The sequence below is a fragment of the Apus apus genome, chromosome 6 (assembly GCF_020740795.1).
Source record: "Apus apus isolate bApuApu2 chromosome 6, bApuApu2.pri.cur, whole genome shotgun sequence".
NCBI classification, from domain to species: domain Eukaryota; kingdom Metazoa; phylum Chordata; class Aves; order Apodiformes; family Apodidae; genus Apus; species Apus apus.
The window spans coordinates 37,780,347-37,802,035 of record NC_067287.1 but is presented as its reverse complement, the minus strand read 5'-3'; the positions used below and the strand labels follow the sequence as shown (position 1 = coordinate 37,802,035).

Below are 21,689 nucleotides of genomic sequence, written 5' to 3'. Positions count from 1 at the left end.
TCAGAAGCTTCTTGCGCCGAGGACAGCCCCAACTTTTCTCCTTTGCAGTCAGGCCTGGGAGGCTGCCAAGGCCTGACCAGGGTGGTGGGGGAGGAGGGAACTGGAATGTACTGGGTTTCCTCTTCAAGCATCAAACCGTGACTCATGGTTTTGTCTCCAAAAAAAAACCAACAACCAACCAAACCAAAACACCCACCACGTCCAAGCGGTTTCGACGACGTTAAAAACCCCAGAGAACCAACCCACCCACCCGTGGCTCCTTCCCCTCCCCCCAAAAGTGGTTCCAACCTTTTGCTGCTCGTTACAAACATTAGATTTTTTTTTTATTTGTAAATGCCTAAAAAGAAAAAGGTGATTCCTTTTGTGTGTGTGTCCCCAAGTTGTTTCTGTTGAGTAAGAAAACAGTTCGACTGGTGTCGACGCCGTATGAAAAGCCACCCCTCTCTGGGGGGGGCCTCCCCAGTCCATGTCTCCTGCTGGTGTCCAGTCCTGGTGGAGAACTTCCAAACTCTGGCCTCTTGAAAAACCCAGCGAGAGGAACCTCTTCTTCTTTTCAAGTCAACTGCTTTAAAAAAAAAAAAAAAAGGGGGAAGGGGGGAAAAAAGCACAGGAAAATGTAAAAACAACCCAAAAAAACAACCACCCAACAACCCCCATCCAACGAGATGGGGGTGGGAAATCAACCACAAAAAAATCCCCCACAGGAGCTAAATGGCAAAGTCCTCGTGGTCTTGTGGGCTGAAGGCAGCTGCCCTCAGCATGTCCAAGGAGTTGACGAGGATCAAGGTGCCAGTGAGATGCTTCCAGCGCTTGGTGATGGGGTTCTTCATCTTGTCCAGCCCCGTGTGCAGCTCCTGGATCACATCACGGTAGCTGTCACCCATCTGGCTGCTCCAGGTGAGGAGGAAATCATATGCTGGCTTCCACATGGCCTGTGGAGCAGAGGAGACCAGAGCTGAGCTGGATAGTCAGTGATGATGTCCTCAACACCCCCCCCCCACACACACACCCTGTCCCAGAACAAGGATATTCCCAGGGAAAAACACCCCCAAGTTTGCCCAGCACACCCAAATCCCTTTATCTCCCAAAGGTGCCTCAGAAGAATGGGATCTGGGGGTATCTACAACCCTAGGAGGACCCATGGAGACCCTGGCCCAGGTTGCCCAGGGAAGCTGTGGCTGCCCCATCCCTGGAAGTGTCCAAGGGCAGGTTGGATGGGGCTTGGAGCAACCTGGGCTGGTGGGAGGTGTCCCTGCCCATGCAGGGGGGTTGGAACTGGGTGATCATAGAATCACAGAATCCTGGAATGGTTTGGAAGGGACTTTAAAAACCATCTAGATCCAAAACCCTGCCATGGGCAGGGACACCTCCCACCAGCCCAGGCTGCTCCAAGCCCCATTCAACCTGCCATGGGCAGGGACACCTCCCACCAGCCCAGGCTGCTCCAAGCCCCATCCAACCTGCCCTTCAACACTGCCAGGGATGGGGCAGCCACAGCTTCACAATCTGTTCCAGTGTCTCATCACCCTCACAGGAAGGAATTTCCACCTCATGTCCCACCTCAACCTCCCTCTTCCAGTTTTAATCCATCCCTCTCATCCCATCCCTCCCTGCCCTTGTCCCAAGCCCCTCCCCAGCTTTCCTGGAGCCCCTTCAGGCACTGGAAGGTGCTCTCAGGTCTCCCTGGAGCCTTCTCTTCTCCAGGCTGAACACCCCAGCTCTCCCAGCCTGGCTCCAGAGCAGAGCTGCTCCAGATCTACAAGGTCCTTTCCTCCCCAAACCACCGATTCATTCTATGAAGACCCATCTGCTCTCACCTCACTGTCCACTGCCCCCATCTTATCCCTGTGTGGGGCCTCATAAGCATCCATCTGCTGCTTGGAGACCTTGGCCAGCTTCTCAGCCAGCTCCCTCCAGCGTTGGGCCACCTCCACAGCCGTGGTCAGCAGCACAAAGTCCTGGATGAGCCGGACAACCAGCCCCTGGCAGTCCATCTTCAGCAAGGCCTGAAGGACAGGGGTGAAAACCAGAGTCAGGAGATGGCAGGTGACCATGCAGGGAAGTCCCTCAGGAAGCCATCCCCCCCCCAAAAAAAAAAACCCTCCCACCTACTTTCTAGTGGTGAAATGAGGCCACCAGGCTTGAGAGAGGAGTAATCCCACTCATTGGACACAGCCCCTCAAAAGGACAAGACAACCTTCTGGTCCAGGCAGGCAAAGCCCTCCTCCTGTCTCATGTATGGACCTACAAGCTGAGATGTTCCACAAGTGGTTCTGGAGAAGTGGGGAAGAGGAACTGCAGCCCTCACAGTTTCCTGGCTGCCAACAGCTGAGCCAGGAGAACAAAAAACCACGAAACATCTGCTGGTGGTGGAAAGCAACTTGCAACAGGGGGGAAAGTCCACAAGCCAGCCCAGCAAAGGATGGGTTGAAGTGGCAATGAGCAGAGGACAGGATCAGCATCCCACTCACCAGAGCTCCAGAACCCCTGGATAAATCCCACCTGGAACCTCAAGTGGCTCCAGGAAGGTGGTTGGAAGGGGACATCCCCGTTTTAGAACATGGAAACCAAGGCCCAGGATATGCCTTGGGTGATGGGCTGCTGAGCCTCCTTGTTCTCCAGATCCAGAGTCCTGGCACCAGCAGACTCAGGATGGTGGCTCCAGGATGGGTGAACACCAAGGGGTCCCTGCTATAAGAGGGGCTCCCACTGCAATCAAGACCATCCACAGCTCAGGGATGAAGGGGACATCCCTCCAGGGATGCTGAGGACCTCAGGAAGCCTGGTGGCACACGTGCCCCCCTCGGGGACATCACCTACACACCTTCACAACAGCATGGAACTGGCTAGCAGAGAAGCCACGGATGTTGTGGGCCACACGTGGCCAGAACCTGCCCACTTTGCTGCTGCTGTGGGTCCCAACATCCCCTCCTGGCACACGGGGGGCTGGGCAAAGCCCAGGCTGGGGAGCAGGAGAAGGGTTAAAACTCTGCCCAGCTGGGAGAAGAAGGGAACATCTGAAACCACCCAGGCAATCTGCAAAGCAAATGAATGTTGCTTGCTCCCTTGTCTGCTTCCAGCTTCAAGCTGGGCTGGAATCCCATCACAGCTGCAGAGCAGAGGTTGTTTGCTCCTCAAGTGCTCACACTGGTTTCCTGCACCAGGAGAGGAGCAACGACCCCTCTTGCTAAGCAAGCAAGGAAGAGACATTTAAAAGAACATCCATTTTGGTGGTTTGTTTTGTTTTTTTAAAAAAAAGGGCATTAAGAAGCATTTAGGGCTCCCACCTGGGCCCTCTCAGCCTTCTCTCCAGCCAAGCTGCCTTCCCACCCAGCCCCCAGATCCATCCCCCTCTCCTCTGCAGATGGAGGAGCCGGGTGGTCCCGAGGAAGGGTGGGCTCAGCACCCTCAAACCTGAGCTCCCAGGCAGCTCCATCGCTTGCCTGCAATCCCCAGGACCACCTGGTGTTTGGCAAAGCAGGTGAGATGAGCTGCTCTCAGCTCTTGCCAGAGGCTGAGCAGCTCTGAGGCCACCAGGAGCGACCCGCGCCGCAGGGGTTCAGGAGGACAAGAGCTGCAGGAGGCAGTTCCCTCCTGCTCCAAGGGAAACAGCAGCAAATAAAGCAGCTGGGAGGCCAGGGAATACGAGAACTGCATCATCACTCAAAGCAACAGCTTTGGAAGAGCTGGGATTGCTCCTCACAGGGCAGCACGTTAACTCTGAACCCTACTGATGGCCACAGCAACACATCCTGCACTCGGCCCCTGGTTGACCTAAGCCAGGGAGGCTCAACATGCAGCCTCCAGGCTGAGGAAACGTGGGTGACTGCCTAGAGATGATGGGAGGCAGGGACAGCACCAAAGCCAAGTGGGGACAGGCTGCAGGAAGGACAAGGGGCCACCAAGCTAGAAGCCCAAGGTGGAATATCAGTGGTAACAGCATCACAGGTTTCTCAGTCTGGGCACAACTCACTCCTTTTGTCACAGAAATCCATGAAAGCCCCGTGGGCTCTCCTGGAAGCCCTGGCTGCCCAGCTGGGATGATCAGGACTCACATCAGACTCAACCCTCCAGCAGGTGCTTCTGGGATTAGGCTACAATTTCTTCCCAGCCTCCTCCTTTAGCCTGGACAAACCTCCCCAGGAGGACCCACCTGGAATGTCTCCAGCCCTGCCCACCCAGCCCTACTCCCCTGCCAAGGCACGACCTGGGCTGAGCCTCACCAGCACTCTCTGAAGAATTAATTAACCTCCAAAGCGTTAATGAACCTCAGAGAAGCTCCCAGCCAGCTAAGGAGGTGGTTTGATATTCAAATCCCAGTTCAAAGCAGCAGGGAATTGTCTCCACTTGAAAGGGCATCCAGGGGAGGCTGAATTTGCATCCCGGCTCCCAATCCCGTTTCCCATCCCTCTAGTGATGGAAACCAGCAGCTGGGAGCACAGCAAGCCAAGGCAGAAGGAAGAGGTGACCCCAAAGACCACCTGAAGATGCACGGCCACCCCTGCCCCGTGCCCATCACCACAACCCTTCTGGGTCAGGAGGGGCTGTGGGAGGCTCCAGCCCTGCTCACCCTCCCACGCACCAACGTGCAGCTCTCACCCCCGTGCACTCTGGAGGAGACATCCCAGCTGGAATGGTCATGGTTCTTCCCCATCTGGCCCAGGCTGCCCAGGGCAGGGGTGGAGTCCCCATCCCTGGAGGGATTTCAAAGCCCTGGAGATGTGGTGCTGAGGGACACGGTGGCCTTGGCAGGGCTGGGTCAGGGGTTGGGCTTGATGACCTTCAAGGTCTTTTCCAACCCAAAAGGTTCTGTGATTCAATCATCTCCAGCCAAACTAAAGGAGCAAGACCCTTCCTCCTCTGCCCCAGGAACAGAAAGCATCACCAAGTTCATGTGGGCCCACCAAGCACGGTGCAAGACCTACCATGAAGCTGCTACAGAAAGGGACCAGTGAGACCTGTGGGGTGAGAGGATCCTCGTGCACCAGCTCCTGCCTCTTTGATGTCTTCTCCAGGATGCAGCTCAGGTTTTTGGCCTGGACAAGCTGGCTCTGGACAAGGGCTCCCCAACATAGCACTTGCTTTAGGCATATGTGTGTGGTGGGGATCAGGAATCAGGCTTTTCCCTGGACCCAGATTCAGCAGAGGGGTGACCAGCAGATGGCTTTGGGATGGAGGAGCTGGCCTGGATGAGCCAGCACCAGGTCCAAGCAATGCAGGCCCAGTTCTGCAGGACACCAAGGTCTGCTTGAGCCCACCAGCACAGAAGGACAGAATGTCTTTGGCTGGAAGAGACCTCCAAGATCACCCAGTCCAGCCTCAGACCAAACACCACAAGCTCCCCACTAAACCATGTCCCTAAGCACCAGGTCCAGGTGCCATCTAAATGCCTCCAGAGATGGTGACTCCACCACTGCCCTGGGCAAACTGTTCCAATGCTTGAGACAACCCCTTGAGGTCTGCAGACCTCAGGGAGAAGCAGTATCTTTTGGCAGAAGAAAGGCAGCAGAACAAAGGGCTGAGGTCTTCTCCCACCACCAACTCTGCAAGGGCAGAGAGGAGGGAGGGGAGAGGCAGGTTCCTCTCTGGTGACTCGCTTCAAAGCTACATCCCCCCAGGTGACCTTCACACGCCGCTGATCAGGCCAGATTAGGAAAAAAAGAATAATTAAAAGCAGATGACTTATTAACTAGACCCCAGGACCAGGCTCTTCCACACTTGGCTGCTGGAGCAGCCAGCTGCAGGTTTGTGTACTCAACCTTGAAGCCAGATAAGGCTGCTCACTGCTTCTCCCCCCTTTGAGGTGAGACAACCCACTCGGAGCTGCAAGGGCCAGAGCAGAGCTTCATCCAACCTCCAGCTGAGCAGACACCAGAAAGGGACCCCGTTTCTCAGGAATAAAACCAGATTTGAGCACAAATAAAACACATTCTTGCTCCCTCCTCCTGCCCTGAAGGCTCCATTTTCTCTCTTTTAAAACTAGTTCCTCCAGAAGCTCAGGAGGACTTGGCAGCAGCAAAGGGTTGGGAAGCACCAGAGAAGGGAGCTCGTCCTTCATGGACAGGCTCTCCCAGAAGAGGAAAAGGAGCCAAAGCTCCAGATTTGCCTCCATTTACACGTGGAAAAAACCAACAACAACCTGCTCTGGGATTCTGCACTCCAGGCATCCCTGGGGAAGAGGGATGTTCTCCTGCCTTGGGTTTGCTGCTCCCTGAGGATCCAGGAGAGCCTTATCTTTCCTTTCGTGTCCCCCCCCTGCTGAGGCCTGGCAGGAATTTTCCATCACCTACAGACTTCCTGGGAGGCCTGGAGACAAAGGGAATAGAGATGAAAGAACCTCTTGACAGGTTTGCAAAGGGATCAGGCCACCAGCAGGAAGCCCTGGGATGCATCAGGAAGAGGAGCACAGGTCTCATCCCATCGCTCACCGCGGCCAACGACCAAAGGAGCAAACCCTCCCCTGAGGGAACCACACCAGGTGGGTATTTTCCCCCTCCCTGGATGACCCCAGGGAGAAGAACAACCACCCAGGAACAACAGGCAGAAGAAGCAGTGCTGGTGGCTGCTGCATCTTGCCAACCTGGCACCTGCATCCTACCAAGAGCCAGAGCTAAAATACTGCCCCACAAGCCGGGGAACTCACTGGAGAACATCTCCATGAGTCACAAAGTGCTCTGTACTCTTCCTAACACCTTCCACCTCCTACTCAATCCTGACATTTCCCCCTTCCTGTTCACGTTTGGGAAATGAGAGACTCCCTTTGGCTCCAGCCCTCTGAACCTGACCCATAACTCCATCCTGCAGGAGCCAAGATCTCGCGACCCCGTCGCTCCGTGGGCACCTTCAACCAGGAGATCAGCTCCAACTCACTCATCCTGCTTCCCTGGGAGAAACTGTCCAGAGGAGAGAAGCTGCACATCCCTCCCAGGCACTTCATCCTGGCTTTCCTTTGGCTCACTTCCCACAAGGTGCTAGAAATGACCATGAGGATGATTTCAACCATGGAAGGGTTGGGGTTGGAAGGGACCTTAAAGATCCTCTAGTTCCAACCCCCTTCCATGGGCAGGGACACCTCCCACTAGACCAGGTTGCTCAAGGCCCCATCCAACCTGGTCTTGAGGACCTCTTCAGATATTGGAAAGCTGCTATGAGGTCACTATGGAACCTCCTCTTCTCCAGGCTGAAGAACTCCAACTTCCTCAGCCTGTCTTCGTAGGGGAGGTGATCCCCTGATCATCTTTGTGGCCTCCTCTGGACATGCTCGAGGAGTTCTACGCCCTTGGTTTCTCCTAAGAGATTCCCTAACAGCACCCTGGGAATAACCTGAAGGCTGCACTTCCCCAAACACCTCCTAGGACAGAAGCAAACCACACACTTTGATCTGCAAACGTGACCCACAGTTGGGACATCAAGCATCCCAGCTCAGAGGTGCCACTCCCGAGAGAGATGGGGGCAGAATTCCTATTATGGAGGAACTGGAGGTGGTTCCATCAAGGCCAAGGTGTAGCACCATCCTGCACAGCAGCCACAAAGCCCCTCTCCAGCACACTTTGACCCATCCATCATGCAGAGGTGCAAGGATCTGTGAGGTGGCTCCTCCACCCCACCCCATGCAGGAAAAGCTTTTGTGTTTCTTGCCCTTTTTCCCCAGTTTTCCACCAGTGTTCCCTTCAACAAGGCACCCTTTGACACGGGGGTTGAGAAGACCAGCACCTCAAAGTAACATCATTGAAGGCTGAAACATAAAGACCCAGGTCCCCAGGAAGGACCAGCTGGGTGCTGAAGAACACTGGACCAAAAACCACCTTGGATCTTGAGGGGCTTCCCCAAGAGCAAGCCCGCTGGCCACCCTCACTCAACACACACCTGTGGCATTTCACCCAGCATGTCCCTCTCCATGGCCACGGTCCCATCCAACCAGGAACCCAGCCAACAGGAGGGCTGGACTTCCACTGCAGCCTGAAGACAACCCTCAGGATGGGCTTCATCTTCTAGAAGCAATGAGGGAACCTCCACCACCCGCTCACCCTCATCCCTCCGGATGGCAGGGAATTAAGACCCTCCCCAACCTGTGACCTCAGACTCACCGTCATCAGCTCCTTCTGGAAGGACTTCCTCTCCTTGTTCTCCGTGTTGTTGCAGTCTTCCTTCAGCTTCTCCAAGACAGAAGCCACTCTCTCTGGCTCGCTGTCCAGCTCCGCTCGGCAGAAGAACGTCAGTGGCAAGTTCAGGTACCCCAGGGCGTCAGCAAAGGACCTCCAGCTGCTGAGGTTCTCCATCAGCAGAGTCCTCACAGAGGCGTAGATGTAGGTCAGGAACTTGCAAGGCCTCAGGATCTGCTCCAGCAACAAGCTGGTGGTGAGATCTGGCCCGGAGAAGTAACTGGGCTTCACCTTCCCAACCACCAGCACGTTCTTGGTGTGCACGAGGCCCACCTTTCCCTGGTAGTAGCCAATGTACCACTCCTTGGTCCACAGCTGCCCTTTTAACCTGATCTTCTCCTCACTGAGCAGGGCAATGACGTCTCCCTTCTTGTACTCCAGCAGATAGTGGTTCTTGCTCTGCCTCACCACGGTCTTCAGCAGCTTGCCATACTTCAAGCTCAACACCGGCCTGTCCTGAAAAACAGGATACTTGGTGGTGGCAGCCAGAGGTGAGAGGATGATCTTCCCCACCTCGTTCTTCTTCAGGAACCTCCTCTGCCCCGTGGGTTTGATGGCGCTTTTCGGGGGCGGCTGCGGCGTCTGGACGCAGAACTGGGTCAGGATGGCACCCGTGTCATCCTTGACCTGCACCCTCAGCGTGAAGTCCGAGAGCTCGTTGGGGTCGTGGGACGCGATGGGGAAGATGAGGCGGCTGACCTTGCCCAGCTTCATCTGGAAGCCCCTCACCATCCTGGCTGCCTCGCCGGCTTTCACCTCGTAGTTGGTCATGTTGGAGAACATGCAGAGCTTGAGGTCCTGAGGCCGGGACAGAGCAAACTGGTGCTTGCCCCAGAGCTGGAGGGCAACGGGAGCTGGGCTGTGGGACGGCCTGGTGACCTCGTTCACCAGGAGGGTCTTGGGAGCACATTCGTGCCCAAACAAGGCCACCACAGTTGTAAAAGAAGGGTGAATGTGCTTTGGGCCGTAGACACCGACCGTGATCTTCTTGTGGATGTAATCCCAAACCGTGTAAGGGTAGAGGATGTTCTGCCCCTGGGCTACAGCTGCAACGTACATGCAAGGCTCCAGGTTCTCCAGCTGCACCTGGATGGTGTCCCCGTAGGAATAGCTCAGCTGCAACGGCGTGTAGGGCCCCTCTTTCATGTCACTCCTCAGGCACTGCAGTCCCACCAAACTCTTGCTCACCATGTCATCCTTGACCTCTGCCGACACCTTCATCTCCAGAATGATGAAGGTCTTCACCTCCATGTTGCTCAGCTTGATCTGCAGGACCGGGCTGATGGTGCTGCACTTGTCACTGTTCAGCTCCAGCGGTGGATCCAGCATGGCTTTCATGGAGATCTGCTGTGTCTCCCCAGGGCACACGTGGCCCTCTGGCACGTGGATGCTGATGTTGGTGTCAGGAAGCTGAACGGCCCCACCAGAACTATCCAGCTTGCAGACAATGTTGGTCTCCACCGGCTGAGTCTGTCCCCAGCCAGGGTTTTGACCGAGCAAATCCAAGTCATGGCAAGACCGAGCCAGCTTCCTGTGGTTCAACCACGCTGTCCTAAAATCCTCCCGGCTCTGGAACTGCTCAGGGGTGGGAGACTTCAACCCACTGAAGAAACCCGACGAGGCCGGAGCCTCTGACTTGGCCTGAAGAACCGACAGTTCGGACAAACTGTAGGAGCGTTTACTCCTGAAGAAAGGGTTGTCCCTTCTCACAGGCTGCTCCAGATCCAGCCTGTTCGTGGATGGAAACTCATCAAAGATGTTCCCCAGGCTGCTGTTAGCAGCCGAGCTGGAGACCCCTGAAGCAGGAGCCCCCGTGTCAAAGAGCAACAAGTCAACGGCGACGTTGGAGTTGGACTCCAGGTCCGAGCTGGGCACCGTTTGCCCACCATTCCCATCGAGAAACGGGTTGGTCTGGACCCCGTTCAAGAAAGGGTTGTTATGGTAGGTTTTCAGAGAGTTTCTTTGGGCTTCAGTCCATTCTCCAAGCAGGTCCAACTCCCTGACCCCCTCGTCGGGGCTCTCCAGGAGGTTGTCGATCATCCCGCTGTCCGTCAAGGAGGAGTTGCGGTGGTTCACCGGCTGGACGTAGGAGGAAGGGATGTAGCCCATCTCCGTGGTGTTGTGAGCGTACCACCACTCACCTCCTGAGGTGTCCAGGACGTACAGGTGGTCCCCTTTGGAGAACTTCAAAGTGGTGAAATTAGTCGGGCAGTAATCCTTGATGGCTACCACTTCCTTGGCGTTCCCAAAGGATGCGGGGTTGTCAACCAGCAAGGCACTAGGAGAAGGCACTGCAAAGCCAAGAGGAACACTGTCAGAAGGCCACAAGCAAGACAACCCAACGTCCTTGCAACCCTTCATTTCAGGTCAGCAAGCCAAGCAGTGAAAACACTTTTAGAACCTCTCAAACCTGCAGGTTTTCTTCCTGTTTTTTGCCCCTAAAATTTGAAAACAGAATGTCTCCACTTCTGAAACATCCACCTTCCTCCTGCCCAAAGGGGTCCTGTCCTAAAGGGATGGGCTGGGAAGAGTGGCAGGAGCCAAGACAGGAGAAGCAGCAACTTGTGACCCACCCCCAGGACAGCCAGGTGCCCCAGCAACAAGGCTCCCCATGCAGCTGATCCTGTAGGAGACACTGGTGTCCCAACACCTTGCTAGATCCCTGAGGAATGATGGGCAAGAATCCATCCTAGAATCTCAGACTGGTTTGGGCTGGAAAGGGCTGGAACTAGATGATGTGCGAGGTCCCCTCCAACCCAAACCACAAGGGGTTGGAACTAGATGATCTCTAAGGTGCCTTCCAACCCAAAGCATCCAATGACCCTATGATGACGTGGTAACCCAAGGTAACATCTCACTCCTTTTACACAGCACCCACATTGCAGCAGCACAGTGTCACCCTCCTTCTCTGGAGACATTAAAAACCCCTCTGGGCATCTTCCTGTGTGTGGCCTCCTGCAGGTGATCCTGCTGGAGCAGAAGGGTTGGACTAGTTGATCTCTAGAGGTCCTTTCCAACCCTGATGACTCTATGACTCCTGCTGTGGTCCTGGCAGCATCTCCAGTGTCCCCTTCAGCAGTGCCAGCTGAGAGCTGCCTTGCCAGGGAACCCAAGCCAAACAGACACTCACACTGGCACCTATTTATGGGCTTTTCTCACATTTTTAGGACCTATTTCCACCAAAAAAAAAACCCAAACAGGCCCTAGAAAGAAGCCACGGGTGAGGTTACATCAGTGTTCCAGAAGAAAACAAGGAGAGCTGGATCTGCAGTGCTAGGGAGCTGAGAGAGAAAGGGGATGGCTCCTGCCTCCAGAGGGCTCCCTGGAAGGAAAAGGTTGATTTGAGAAACACAGGAAGGCCCTAAAATCCTGGGAATGAGGGGCTGGCAGATCAGCCTGCACCTCCCCGGGGTCAGGAGCCACGGGCTGGCAGCACTGCTGGGACATGGGAAGCACCAGGAGAGGGAAGACAGAGACAAGCAAAGAGAAGTCTTTAAACAGTACCATGAAGGTCGGAAGGGACCCTAAAGATCATCAAGCTCCAACCCCCCTGCCATGAGCAGGGAACCCACCACTAGACCAGGCTGCACAAAACCTCCTCCAACCTGCCCTTCAAAACCTCCAGGGATGGGGCATCAACAGCCTCCCTGGGCAACCCATCCCAGCTCCTCACCACCCTGAGAGTGAAGAATTTCTTCCTCATATCTCACCTCAATCTCCCCTCTCTCAGTTTAAAACCATCCCCCCTTGTCCCATCACTGTCTTCTCTGATGAGAAGCCCCTCCCCAGCTTTCCTGGAACCCCTTCAGGCACTGGAAGGTGCTCTAAGGTCTCCCTGGAGCCTTCTCTTCTCCAGGCTGAACACCCCAACTCTCCCAGCCTGGCTCCAGAGCAGAGCTGCTCCAGCCCTTGGATCATCTTGGTGGCCTCCTCTGGACCCTCACCAACAGGTCCGTATCTTGTGCTGAGGGCTCCAGAGCTGGACACAGAGCTCCAGGTGGGGTCTGACCAGAGCAGAGCAGAGGGGACAATCCCCTCCCTGGCCCTGCTGCCCACACTTCTTCTGATGCAGCCCAGGACACAACTGGCCCAGAGGGCTCCAGCCCTCACTGGTGGCTCATCTCCAGCTTCTCATCTCCTCCCACCCCCAAGAGTTTTTACACATCCTAAAACCTCCTCATTCCTCCACTTCTCCCCCCCCCCCAGCAGAGAGACAAAGTCGTGAGGACATTTATTCAGTGTAAAAACTGAATAAACAGTCAAACTGTCTCGCAAACTCTGCACTGAAGCTGTTTTGACACCCTGCTACGAAGCCCCTGCTGCCTCAGACCTCTTTGGTGTCCCCATCCCTTCAGACCAGACCTGGCTGACCCCGTGTCCCCCCGAGCTGTGTGTCCACAGAGGGATGTGCTGAAACCTGGAGAACAGCAGCAGCTCCTGGGTTTGCACCAAAAAACAACCTCGTTTGCAGCGGGAGCGTTTGATGTTCACAAGCTTTTGTGCATGTTTATTTTTAGAGGCCCTCTGAGCGTGCCAAGATCCACCTGGATTGATTCCTTGGGATCCGTTCCTGCCGAGGGAACAGTTAATTCCCCTCTCACCTGAAAGGCAGCTTTTCTGCTGGGGAAAGGTAAACACAGCTGAGGAGAAAGCAGGAAAAGGATTATTCCAGCAACCTGCAAACTCCCAGCTCTGGGGAAGGGGAGAAACAAAGCCCTGCAAGCACCTCGTTGTTGCCACCTCTCTTGGCTGCTGGAGCTCTTGGTGGCAGGGCCACAACCATCCTTGCAGTGGTGGGCACGATCATCAGCACCTTCTGATCTTCCCCACCAGCTGCTGCCTGCTCATTATTAACCAGCACCCTCCTGGGGCCCATGGGTGAGAGGATGCAGTCTGTGCTCAGAGGATGCTGGAGCAGCTCTGCTCTGGAGCCAGGCTGGGAGAGTTGGGGTGTTCAGCCTGGAGAAGAGAAGGCTCCAGGGAGACCTGAGAGCACCTTCCAGTGCCTGAAGGGGCTCCAGGAAAGCTGGGGAGGGGCTTGGGACAAGGGCAGGGAGGGAGGGGATGAGGGGGAAGGGTTTCCAGCTGGAAGAGGGGAGATGTAGATGGGATAATGGGGAGAAATCCTTTGCTGTGAGGGTGGGGAGACCCTGGCCCAGGTTGCCCAGGGTAGCTGTGGCTGCCCCATCCCTGGCAGTGTTGAAGGGCAGGTTGGATGGGGCTTGGAGCAGCCTGGGCTGGTGGGAGGTGTCCCTGCCCATGTAGGGGGTTGGAACTGGATGGTCTTTAAAGTCCCTTCCAACCCAAACCCATCTGTGAGTGTCACCAAGGAGGGGGCACCATCCCCCCCAGCCCAGGGGGTGTCCCCCCAGCACCTTTGAGGTCGCAGAGGCTGCTCTCAGCACAGCCCTGTGCCAGGTCGATCAGGGTCCCCTCGGAGCGGCACCGCGGCAGCCCCCCCGAGTTGGCCGCCCGGATCCTCTGCGCTGCCATCTCCTGCCCGGCCAGGCCTAGGCCACCATGGCCTCTCCACCAGCAAAACCAGCTACAAAGGACCCCGACGTCACCTCCGGGAAACCAAGCCTGCAGGGGAAGAGAAACAAACCCCAGCAGGTTAGCAAAGGCTCCGGTTCCCAGCTCCCCACCCAACGCTCCCCCCGGGCGCCCGCCGAGCCCGGGACCTCCTCGTGTTCTCCTTGAAGATGCACCATGGAAGATGATCTGGGTGGGCCTGGCAAGGACAGCACTGCCTGCAAACCACCAATCTCACCCCAGGCTGCTGGGGGCCACAACCCCCTTGCAAAGCACAGCCCTCTTGCTTTCCAGAGTCATTTGGAGGTAACGTCGCCCCTGAGGTGATCAACGTGTCCTCCTCGTTCCATAAGAGCTTCCAAAATGTTTGCTGGAATCAAGATTTATAAAAGCATGGGGTGCTCAGGTGGCTGTGGGAGCCCGGGGCAGTGGTTGGTGAGCATGGAGGGCACAGGGGACCAGGCTTTTTGTGCACGTTCAGCTGGGTCATCACTCCCTCCTCCCATAGCACGGGGATCTCCTGGGATGGAGACTGGATCTTCCCACCCTGGGCAGGGACCAGGCAGAGAAACATCCCTTCTCACACCAACTGCCCTGCTTCACTTGAGGGAAAAGAAAAACAAAAGGTGGGGTTTTTCCCCTCCTTTTTTTTCTCCCCAGAAACACTCCCTGAAGCCCCCTGGGAGAGCAGCTGCATCAGCACGTCAGAGCCCAGAGGAAAATGAACCCCCCCCCGCCTGCAGAGCACACAGGCCCTTCCACCACCACCACTGTGGCTGCTGCAAGCTCTGGTGAGACCTCCTCTGGTGTCACCTGTGTCCTCTGGAGCTTGGAGGGAGGCCGGGAAGGCCAGGAGCCTGTGGGCAACCCCAGTGCCTCTCTGCTGGCTGGAGGCACAGCCAGAACGTAGAGCCCAAGCTTTGCTCCTCCAGGTTTCTACCAGGGAGCAGGTCCACGAGACACTTGGCATCATCCCAGGCAATCCCACCAGCCAGCATTCCCTCCATCCTGCCACCATGAAACCATTCCAGCCTGGCTGCAAAGTGCTGACAGCTCTGAAAAACAGAACCCTGTGCAATTCCCTTCTCTGGAATGCAGGGGAAGAGCTCCAAGCAGGAGATATTCCAGCCTGCCTGAAATGATTTCCAAGCCATCCCCTGGGCTGGTATGCCAGGAATGCTCTGCTAGCTGGAAGGGATGCACCAGGCTCCAGCCAGAAAAGGGAAGGGAAAACTGGTGTGCAAAAGACTTTTCCCTTTGAGGAGAACGTGGCTTCAGGTCCTGCTGGGAACACTCCAAAGAGAGAGGGCTTGGCAGGCTGGAAACACAGACAAACCAGGCTCTGAGTCAAGATTGGGCTTGGTGGGACAAGGGGCTTGGGGCTGCAGCAAGGAAAAACAAGGAGGAAAGATGCTCTCCTGACCTAGCAGGGTCCCCCACCCATCCAGCTCAGCCCGTGGTGGGCAGGGTGGTGTTTCCCACCAATTCCAGGCACCGGGTGGGATTCCACATTTTCCAGCAGGCATCTGAGGCCTGAAGCTGCTTCTCCCAACAGGGACCCTGCAGACAACACCAGGCAGGCTCTTGGAGGGTGTTTTTGGGGTTGTTCTTTTTTTCTCCCCTCCTTAGCTGGAAGGTTTGAGCCCTCCAAGAGCTCCACAGGCAGAAATCTGTCATCACAGAAATAGCTCAAGTGACAAAGCTGTCACCAGTTTTAGCAATCACAGAATCCCAGGCTGGTTTGGTTTGGAAGGGGCCTTCAAGGTCATCTCATTCCAACCCCCCTGCATGGGCAGGGACACCTCCCACCAGCCCAGGTTGCTCCAAGCCCCATCCAACCTGCCCTTGGGCACCTCCAGGGAACACCTCATTGGCCAACGTTGCTGAAGGTGCAGCTCTTTGAGTGGCACCACCCAGCCAGCTCCTTACCCACCCACAGCTCCATGGATGGAGGTGCTCCATCCAGCAATTCCACATCTCTCCAACTCAAAAGAGATGAGGATACCAGGTGGGACAACATCACATGCTTGGCTCACAACCCTGTTAAAAAAACCAAAACCACTTTGAGACCCCAAAGGTCAAGCCCTGCTTGGTGAGCACCACACAAAGCAAGGAAGGGACAGGAAGGTGATTTTTCTCCCCACCAATCAAGCCACAGAGATGGTTTTCAGAGCCTGCCTGGTAGCCCAGAGTTAAGTCACTTTGTTTTTCTATCAACCCCTGGAGCTGTGCACTGACAACTCTCACCAAGGTCGTCCTGTCCCATATTGATGTAACTACGTGGGGAAGCTAAAAGCCTGGAGAGATGTGACTGTGTGGAAAAACAGCTGGAAAAATCCACCCCCCCCCTACACACACCCTACAGTCTCAAAGGGCAGCAAGAAAGCCCCTCAAAAATGAAGGAGGATGAAAAGGTGTTTTCTCACCCAGCAGCAGCACCTTGGCTGCACCTCAGTCCATCCTGGATGGAGCAACACGTTGACACCCAAGAGATGAGAGGATGGGGGTGCACGAGCCCCCCCATCCCAGGGTGGGAGCCTTGTTGGGAAGCTGACAATCCCTGGGGACAAACCTGTGACCTTTCTGAATGCAGAGGCAGGGCAGAGAAGCAGCAAGGATGAACCTTCACACTGGGGCTCCCTGAGAGTGAAATACAGAGGGGACAGGTGGGAGCAGGGTTGGGGGGGGGGGATTTGCTTAGACATCATGGTCTGCTAACTCCTTGAAATGAAGACCAGGGTTAAACAGAGACCATGAAAAAAAAAACAAACCACACAGCCCCATCTCTTTACCCAAAGCCCATAAACATCTGAAATGAATGGGAGCTGGGGAAGGAAACTTGGGAGCAACCACTCCACGCCAGCAAGGAAGGTGGTGCTGGTGGCATCTCCTGGTGCCAGCAGCTCCAAGGCATGATTTTTTTTTTTTCCCCCCCACCCTCCCACCAGGAAAAGGCAAAGCTGGAGGGGAAAAAGCCAGGAGGACCTGCTGCCTGCCTCCCCCACCCCCAGGAATCCAACAGGCAGCAGCTGCCAGGCTGGGGCTCCGTGGTGGTCACGTCCCACAGTACCAGCTGTCCCACCAGCCTTCCCAAAATCCTACCCAGGCCTTGCTGAGGGTTGGGCAAAGCTTTAGGGAAGCCTTGAGGAGCATGTCACCACGGCTGCTGGATGGCCCTTGCTCCCATGGGTGGCACAGTCATCTCCTCCCCACCCCATCTGCCAGGCTTCTGCTGGCCAGGGGACACCACAGGACACCCCCTAAACGAGTCACCCCCCAGGGGAACAGCAGAGCTGCCTCCAACAGGGACTTGCAAAAGCACAGAGTTCACTGGGGATATGATGTTCATCAGGTTTCTGGGGAGGGACAGACAGGACGTGGTGTCCCAGCCCATGGCAGAGGGGTTGGGACTAGATGGTCTTTAATGCCCCCTTTCCAACCCAAACCAGCCTGGGGTTCCGTGCCACGTGGGCAGGCTTCCCCATGCTCCTGGCCACTTCTCCAGGCATGGACACACTGCTGAGGGCAAGCAAGGATCCCCAGGGTCTCAAATCAGAGCCCTACCTACTCCTGGATCTCCTCTCCACCAGGCATGGACCAGCAGCAGCTCTGGGGAGGCTCTAGGGTTGATGACAGTGCAGCACCTATTAAAAAAACAAACAAACAAACAACTCCTGAAAGCTCTGAAACCCACCCCAGATACCCTTTTTGCTGTGGCATCTGAGCACAGGGTGTTCAGCTTTCTCCCAACAGCAGCACGTCCTGGTGGCCACTGGCACAGAGAAGGTGGGACAACTTCTGCAAACTGTCTGGGGTGGCTCAGCCCAGAAGCTCCAACCACAGGTTTTCCCCTCCTGGCCCCACAGATCCCAGGAGTCCCCCCTCCCTGGCTTTTTTTTTCCCCCCACCCAGCACAAGCTGCTGGTGGTGCCAGGGGGCTGGTAGCACAGCCCTGTCCTCCCCAAGGTTCCATCCATCATGCCAAGAAGTGCAATAAAAACATGGGGACACCTGGAAATGCAAAGCCCAAAGCAGGAACCTGCTGCTGGCCGAGGGGAAGGTCTTCTCCAACCAGCACAGGAGGGAAACTCCTTCAAAAGCCTCAGTGATGGAAAACCTCTGACTGCCAAGAATTTGGGCTGATGATAACCAGGGAGAAGTGGGGGGAGGTGGTGGGGCTGGGTGGTACCAAGCACCATCAGGGCTGGAGATGGAGCCAGGTCCCTCCACGGGCAGCCAAAGGAAAGGCAGCACAAAGGGAGGTGATGATGCACATCCCTGAGCACCCTGGAGCTCAGCCAAGCCAGGGAGCTGCAGGGTCCATCCCACCACAGCACACACATGGCCCTGGGGGGCACCAGGAACAGGAGCCACCCAGACACAAAGACGGGTCAAACCTGCCATAGCTACTACCAGAGCTGCACCCCTGCTCTCCCCAGGGAGCACAAAGAGCCCACCAAGCCCTAAAGCCCCTGGTTAGAAGTTGAGGGCAAATCTTCCATGTGCCCTCAGCCACTAACTGAAAGGAGGGAAGAGAAGAAAAGAGCTTCTCATCACAGAGTCACAGGACAGTTTGGGTTGGAAGGGACATCAAAGACCATCTAGTTCCAGCCATCTGGGCAGGGACACCTCCCAGCAGCCCAGGTTGCTCCAAGCCCCATCCAACCTGCCCTTCAACACTGCCAGGGATGGGGCAGCCACAGCTTCCCTGGGCAACCTGGGTCTCACCACCCTCAGAGTGAGGAATTTCTCCCTAATATCCCATCTACATCTCCCCTCTTTCAGCTGGAAACCATTCCCCCTTGTCCCATCCCTCCCTGCCCTTCTCCAAAGTCCATCTCCAGCTCCTTGTCCTCTCCACACCAAAGCCAAGCCCAATTCCAAGCACTTGCTGCTAAAGGCTTTTCATTTGCTCCTTCTTTCCCCCAAAGTCCCTCAGCTCTCCTACAAACACAGGGGTGTTTCTGGAGGTTGCTTTCCAAACCAAGTCAGCTTTGCTTCAATCCAAAGTGAATTTTAACTCTTTGTGGCTAGAAATCCATTTCCCAGAGCCACGGCCCTGCCCTCAGACCACGTTCAACCACCACAAGGGATCTAAGAACTTGGTTTTGCCCTTCAGATTATTCTCCACCAGCAAGAGCTTCCCAGTGAGTAGGTTCCAACCCAACCTTGGCCAATGGGCTGCAGTAGCTCAGCACTCTTCCACCCACCAGCAAGCCACCCCACCATCTAGAGATGTGCCTGCTTGTGTTAAAAGATCTTCCAGCACATGTGAAGAACACAACATCCTCTGGATTGGTAACCTCAGCACAGACCCAGCCAGGCCCTCTGCAGCCTCCTGGGACAGCTTTTGAAACTGCTGGTGGTGTCTTGCTGCCCCTGGCAGCAAAGGAGACGAGGAGATGCTCTTGCAGCTGGTGTCTGAGGTCAGTTCCAGACTGGGGGTGGGTTTGTGGCTGACTCCCCACTTCCACCAGTGGGCACGTAGTGTACCCACCACCAGCTGCATGCAGCTGTGAAGGTAGCATGGACCAAGGTCCTCTCAGGGTAGATGCAGCACTGGGAAAGACCACTTGGACTTGTGCAACCCCATCAAGCCACCTCCTGCCCCACCAAACCACTGCAGGGCACCATGGAGATGCCCTGCAGCACATGTCCTCTGGCTGTGGGACGTTCCCACGTACCTTGTGGTAGTTAAGAGCCAGCAGAGAAGGTTTTGGTGAGAAGGGTGGATGGGAGGACTCCTCCATGCAATCCTTTGTCCTGTAGAGACAAAGCATCTTGCTCCCCAGGATCTTGGCCCCTCCAGTCAGGCAGCTGGGGAGCTTTGCTGGTGAAGATGGGTGGAGAAGAGCTGGTTGCTGGGTTGGGTTTAAGCCCCCCCCCCCCAGAAACCTGGGCCAAGCATTTTGCACTTCTGATGCCAGCAGGGCCACATACCCTGCTGACACCAGACCTTGTCACCTTCCTCTTATCTCCTCCTCCTCCTCCTACTTTTCACCACTCATGTTTGCAAAGCAAGTGCTTTAATCTTCAAGAAACAAACCAAAAGACAGAACAGGGCCCAGCCACACGTAAACCACCCCTTAAGACAACACAAAACACAAGCTCTTTGTACCAGAAAGAGCCTGAGTTGTGAACTCACCTACATCCCAGGACCAGCCTGGGAGCTCCCAACGTGCCAGAACAGAAGACAAGTCCCTTTTGTCCCTTTTCCAGCAAACAAGGGACTTGTGGAAACATCAGGACCCTCCCCCAGTGCCTCCATCTCACAGGGTTTTGCTTTGGACCTGATGCTGGGAGGGCAAGTCAGACATGGCAGGTTTGATGGGAGGGGATCCTCCCCCTCTGCTCTGCTCTGGGGAGACCCCCCTGCAGGGCTGGGGCCAGTTCTGGGGTCCCCAACACCAGAAGGATGTGGAGCTGTTGGAGAGAGGACAGAGGAGGCCCCGGAGATGATGGGAGGGCTGGAGCAGCTCTGCTCTGGAGCCAGGCTGGGAGAGTTGGGGTGTTGAGCCTGGAGAAGAGAAGGCTCCAGGGAGACCTTAGAGCACCTTCCAGGGCCTGAAGGGGCTCCAGGAAAGCTGGGGAGGGGCTTGGGACAAGGGCAGGGAGGGAGAGGACAAGGGGGAAGCAACTAAAACTGGAAGAGGGGAGATTTAGGTGAGACACGAGGAGGAAATTCTTGGCTGTGAGGGTGGTGAGAGCCTGGCCCAGGTTGCCCAGTGAAGCTGTGGCTGCCCCATCCCTGGCAGTGTTGAAGGGCAGGTTGGATGGGGCTTGGAGCAACCTGGGCTGGTGGGAGGTGTCCCTGCCCATGCAGGGGGTTGGGACTGGATGGTCTTGAAGGTCCCTTCCAACCCAAACTAGATTTGATGTGGCTGAAGCAGAAGAGAGAAAAAGTGATGATGGCCAAGTGGACGTGCAGGGCACCTGCTGATCCCTCCCTGATGGGGATGTCACCGTGGGAAGGACAGGAATGTTTCCTTTTATAGCAACACCTTTGGAGCACGAGTCCCACGGGATATCTGTCCCCAGTGCTGACCTTCAAGTGACTCCAATATAGAGGGGAAAGAGCTTTTCCTGCAGGATCTCCTGCTGCTGCACCATCCCAGCACCCGTCTGCTGATCTTGGCCACCTGTGTCCCATGCCATCAAGCCACTGAGGCAGGAGAAAACAGCCTGCAGAAGCCAGGGAGGCTGGGTTGGGTATGGCCTGAGAGCTGCTCCTGGTAGGGAAAGTTGGATGTCCTGACATCAAGCAGAGAGAGAGTACCTGGAGATGCTGGTACCACCCTCAAGCATCCACAGCAACTTCTAAGGCACCCCCCAAAAACCACTCAAAAGGGTGCCAGAGCCTGGGAGTGGAGGAAGGTGCTGGCAGGGCTGCACCCAGCAGGAACCCTCCAGAGGTCTACAGGGCCATGAAAAGCCCTCCTGGGCTGAGGGCCCCAGGTCCTACTACCTGCCAGCAACAAACCCATCACACGCACGCGAGTCCTGATCATGCAGCAGGGGAAGTAAATCATGTGGTACTTCCCTCCAGGGTGTCAAGGCTACCATGGGGTGCAAGCCCAGGCACCCCCTCTGGCCTCCCCAACAACACAAGGCAGAGGGATGTCTCCATTGGCACTGCTGCTGGAACCTGGCATGGAGAGGAGGGCTCCTGGCATGGAGAGGAGGGCTCCTCCTGGCACACCCTGAGGACAGACTTCTCTGATCCACAAAACTCATTTAAAAGCCCAGGTATCTGCCTAAACATCTCATGGTGGAGGAACGTGTCTGATGGAGAGCACCTCCATGGAGAGGAACCTCAGCCTGAGAGAGAGGGGAGAACCCCAGCCTGAAAGAGAGGGGAGAACCCCAGCCTGAAAGAGAGGGGGGAACCTCAGCCTGAAAGAGAGGGGGGAACCTCAGCCTGAAAGAGAGGGGAGAACCTCAGGCACAGAGAGAGGGAGAACCTCAGGCACAGAGAGAGGGAGAACCTCAGGCACA

The 21,689-nt window shown here is 55.9% G+C and overlaps 1 protein-coding gene across 5 annotated transcripts in view; it reads right to left on the bottom strand.

Moving 5' to 3' along the window:
• Positions 1–289: 289 nt before the first annotated feature.
• Positions 290–21,689, bottom strand: part of SH3BP4 (SH3 domain binding protein 4) — a 37,709-nt gene continuing 16,309 nt past the window's right edge. For 3 of the 5 annotated variants that reach the window (XM_051623792.1, XM_051623791.1, XM_051623793.1), the window contains exons 2-6: positions 17,259–17,338; positions 13,538–13,745; positions 8,088–10,453; positions 1,818–2,006; positions 290–932 (exon numbers count right to left, since the gene is read on the bottom strand). In XM_051623792.1, coding sequence (XP_051479752.1) covers positions 708–932; positions 1,818–2,006; positions 8,088–10,453; positions 13,538–13,655 — 2,898 coding nt within the window. In that variant the 5' untranslated portion in view covers positions 13,656–13,745; positions 17,259–17,338 and the 3' untranslated portion in view covers positions 290–707. Of the gene's footprint in view, positions 933–1,817; positions 2,007–8,087; positions 10,454–13,537; positions 13,746–17,258; positions 17,339–19,378; positions 20,218–21,689 lie in introns of those variants that run through there. The other 2 variants (XM_051623794.1, XM_051623790.1) reach the window with 2 other exon arrangements.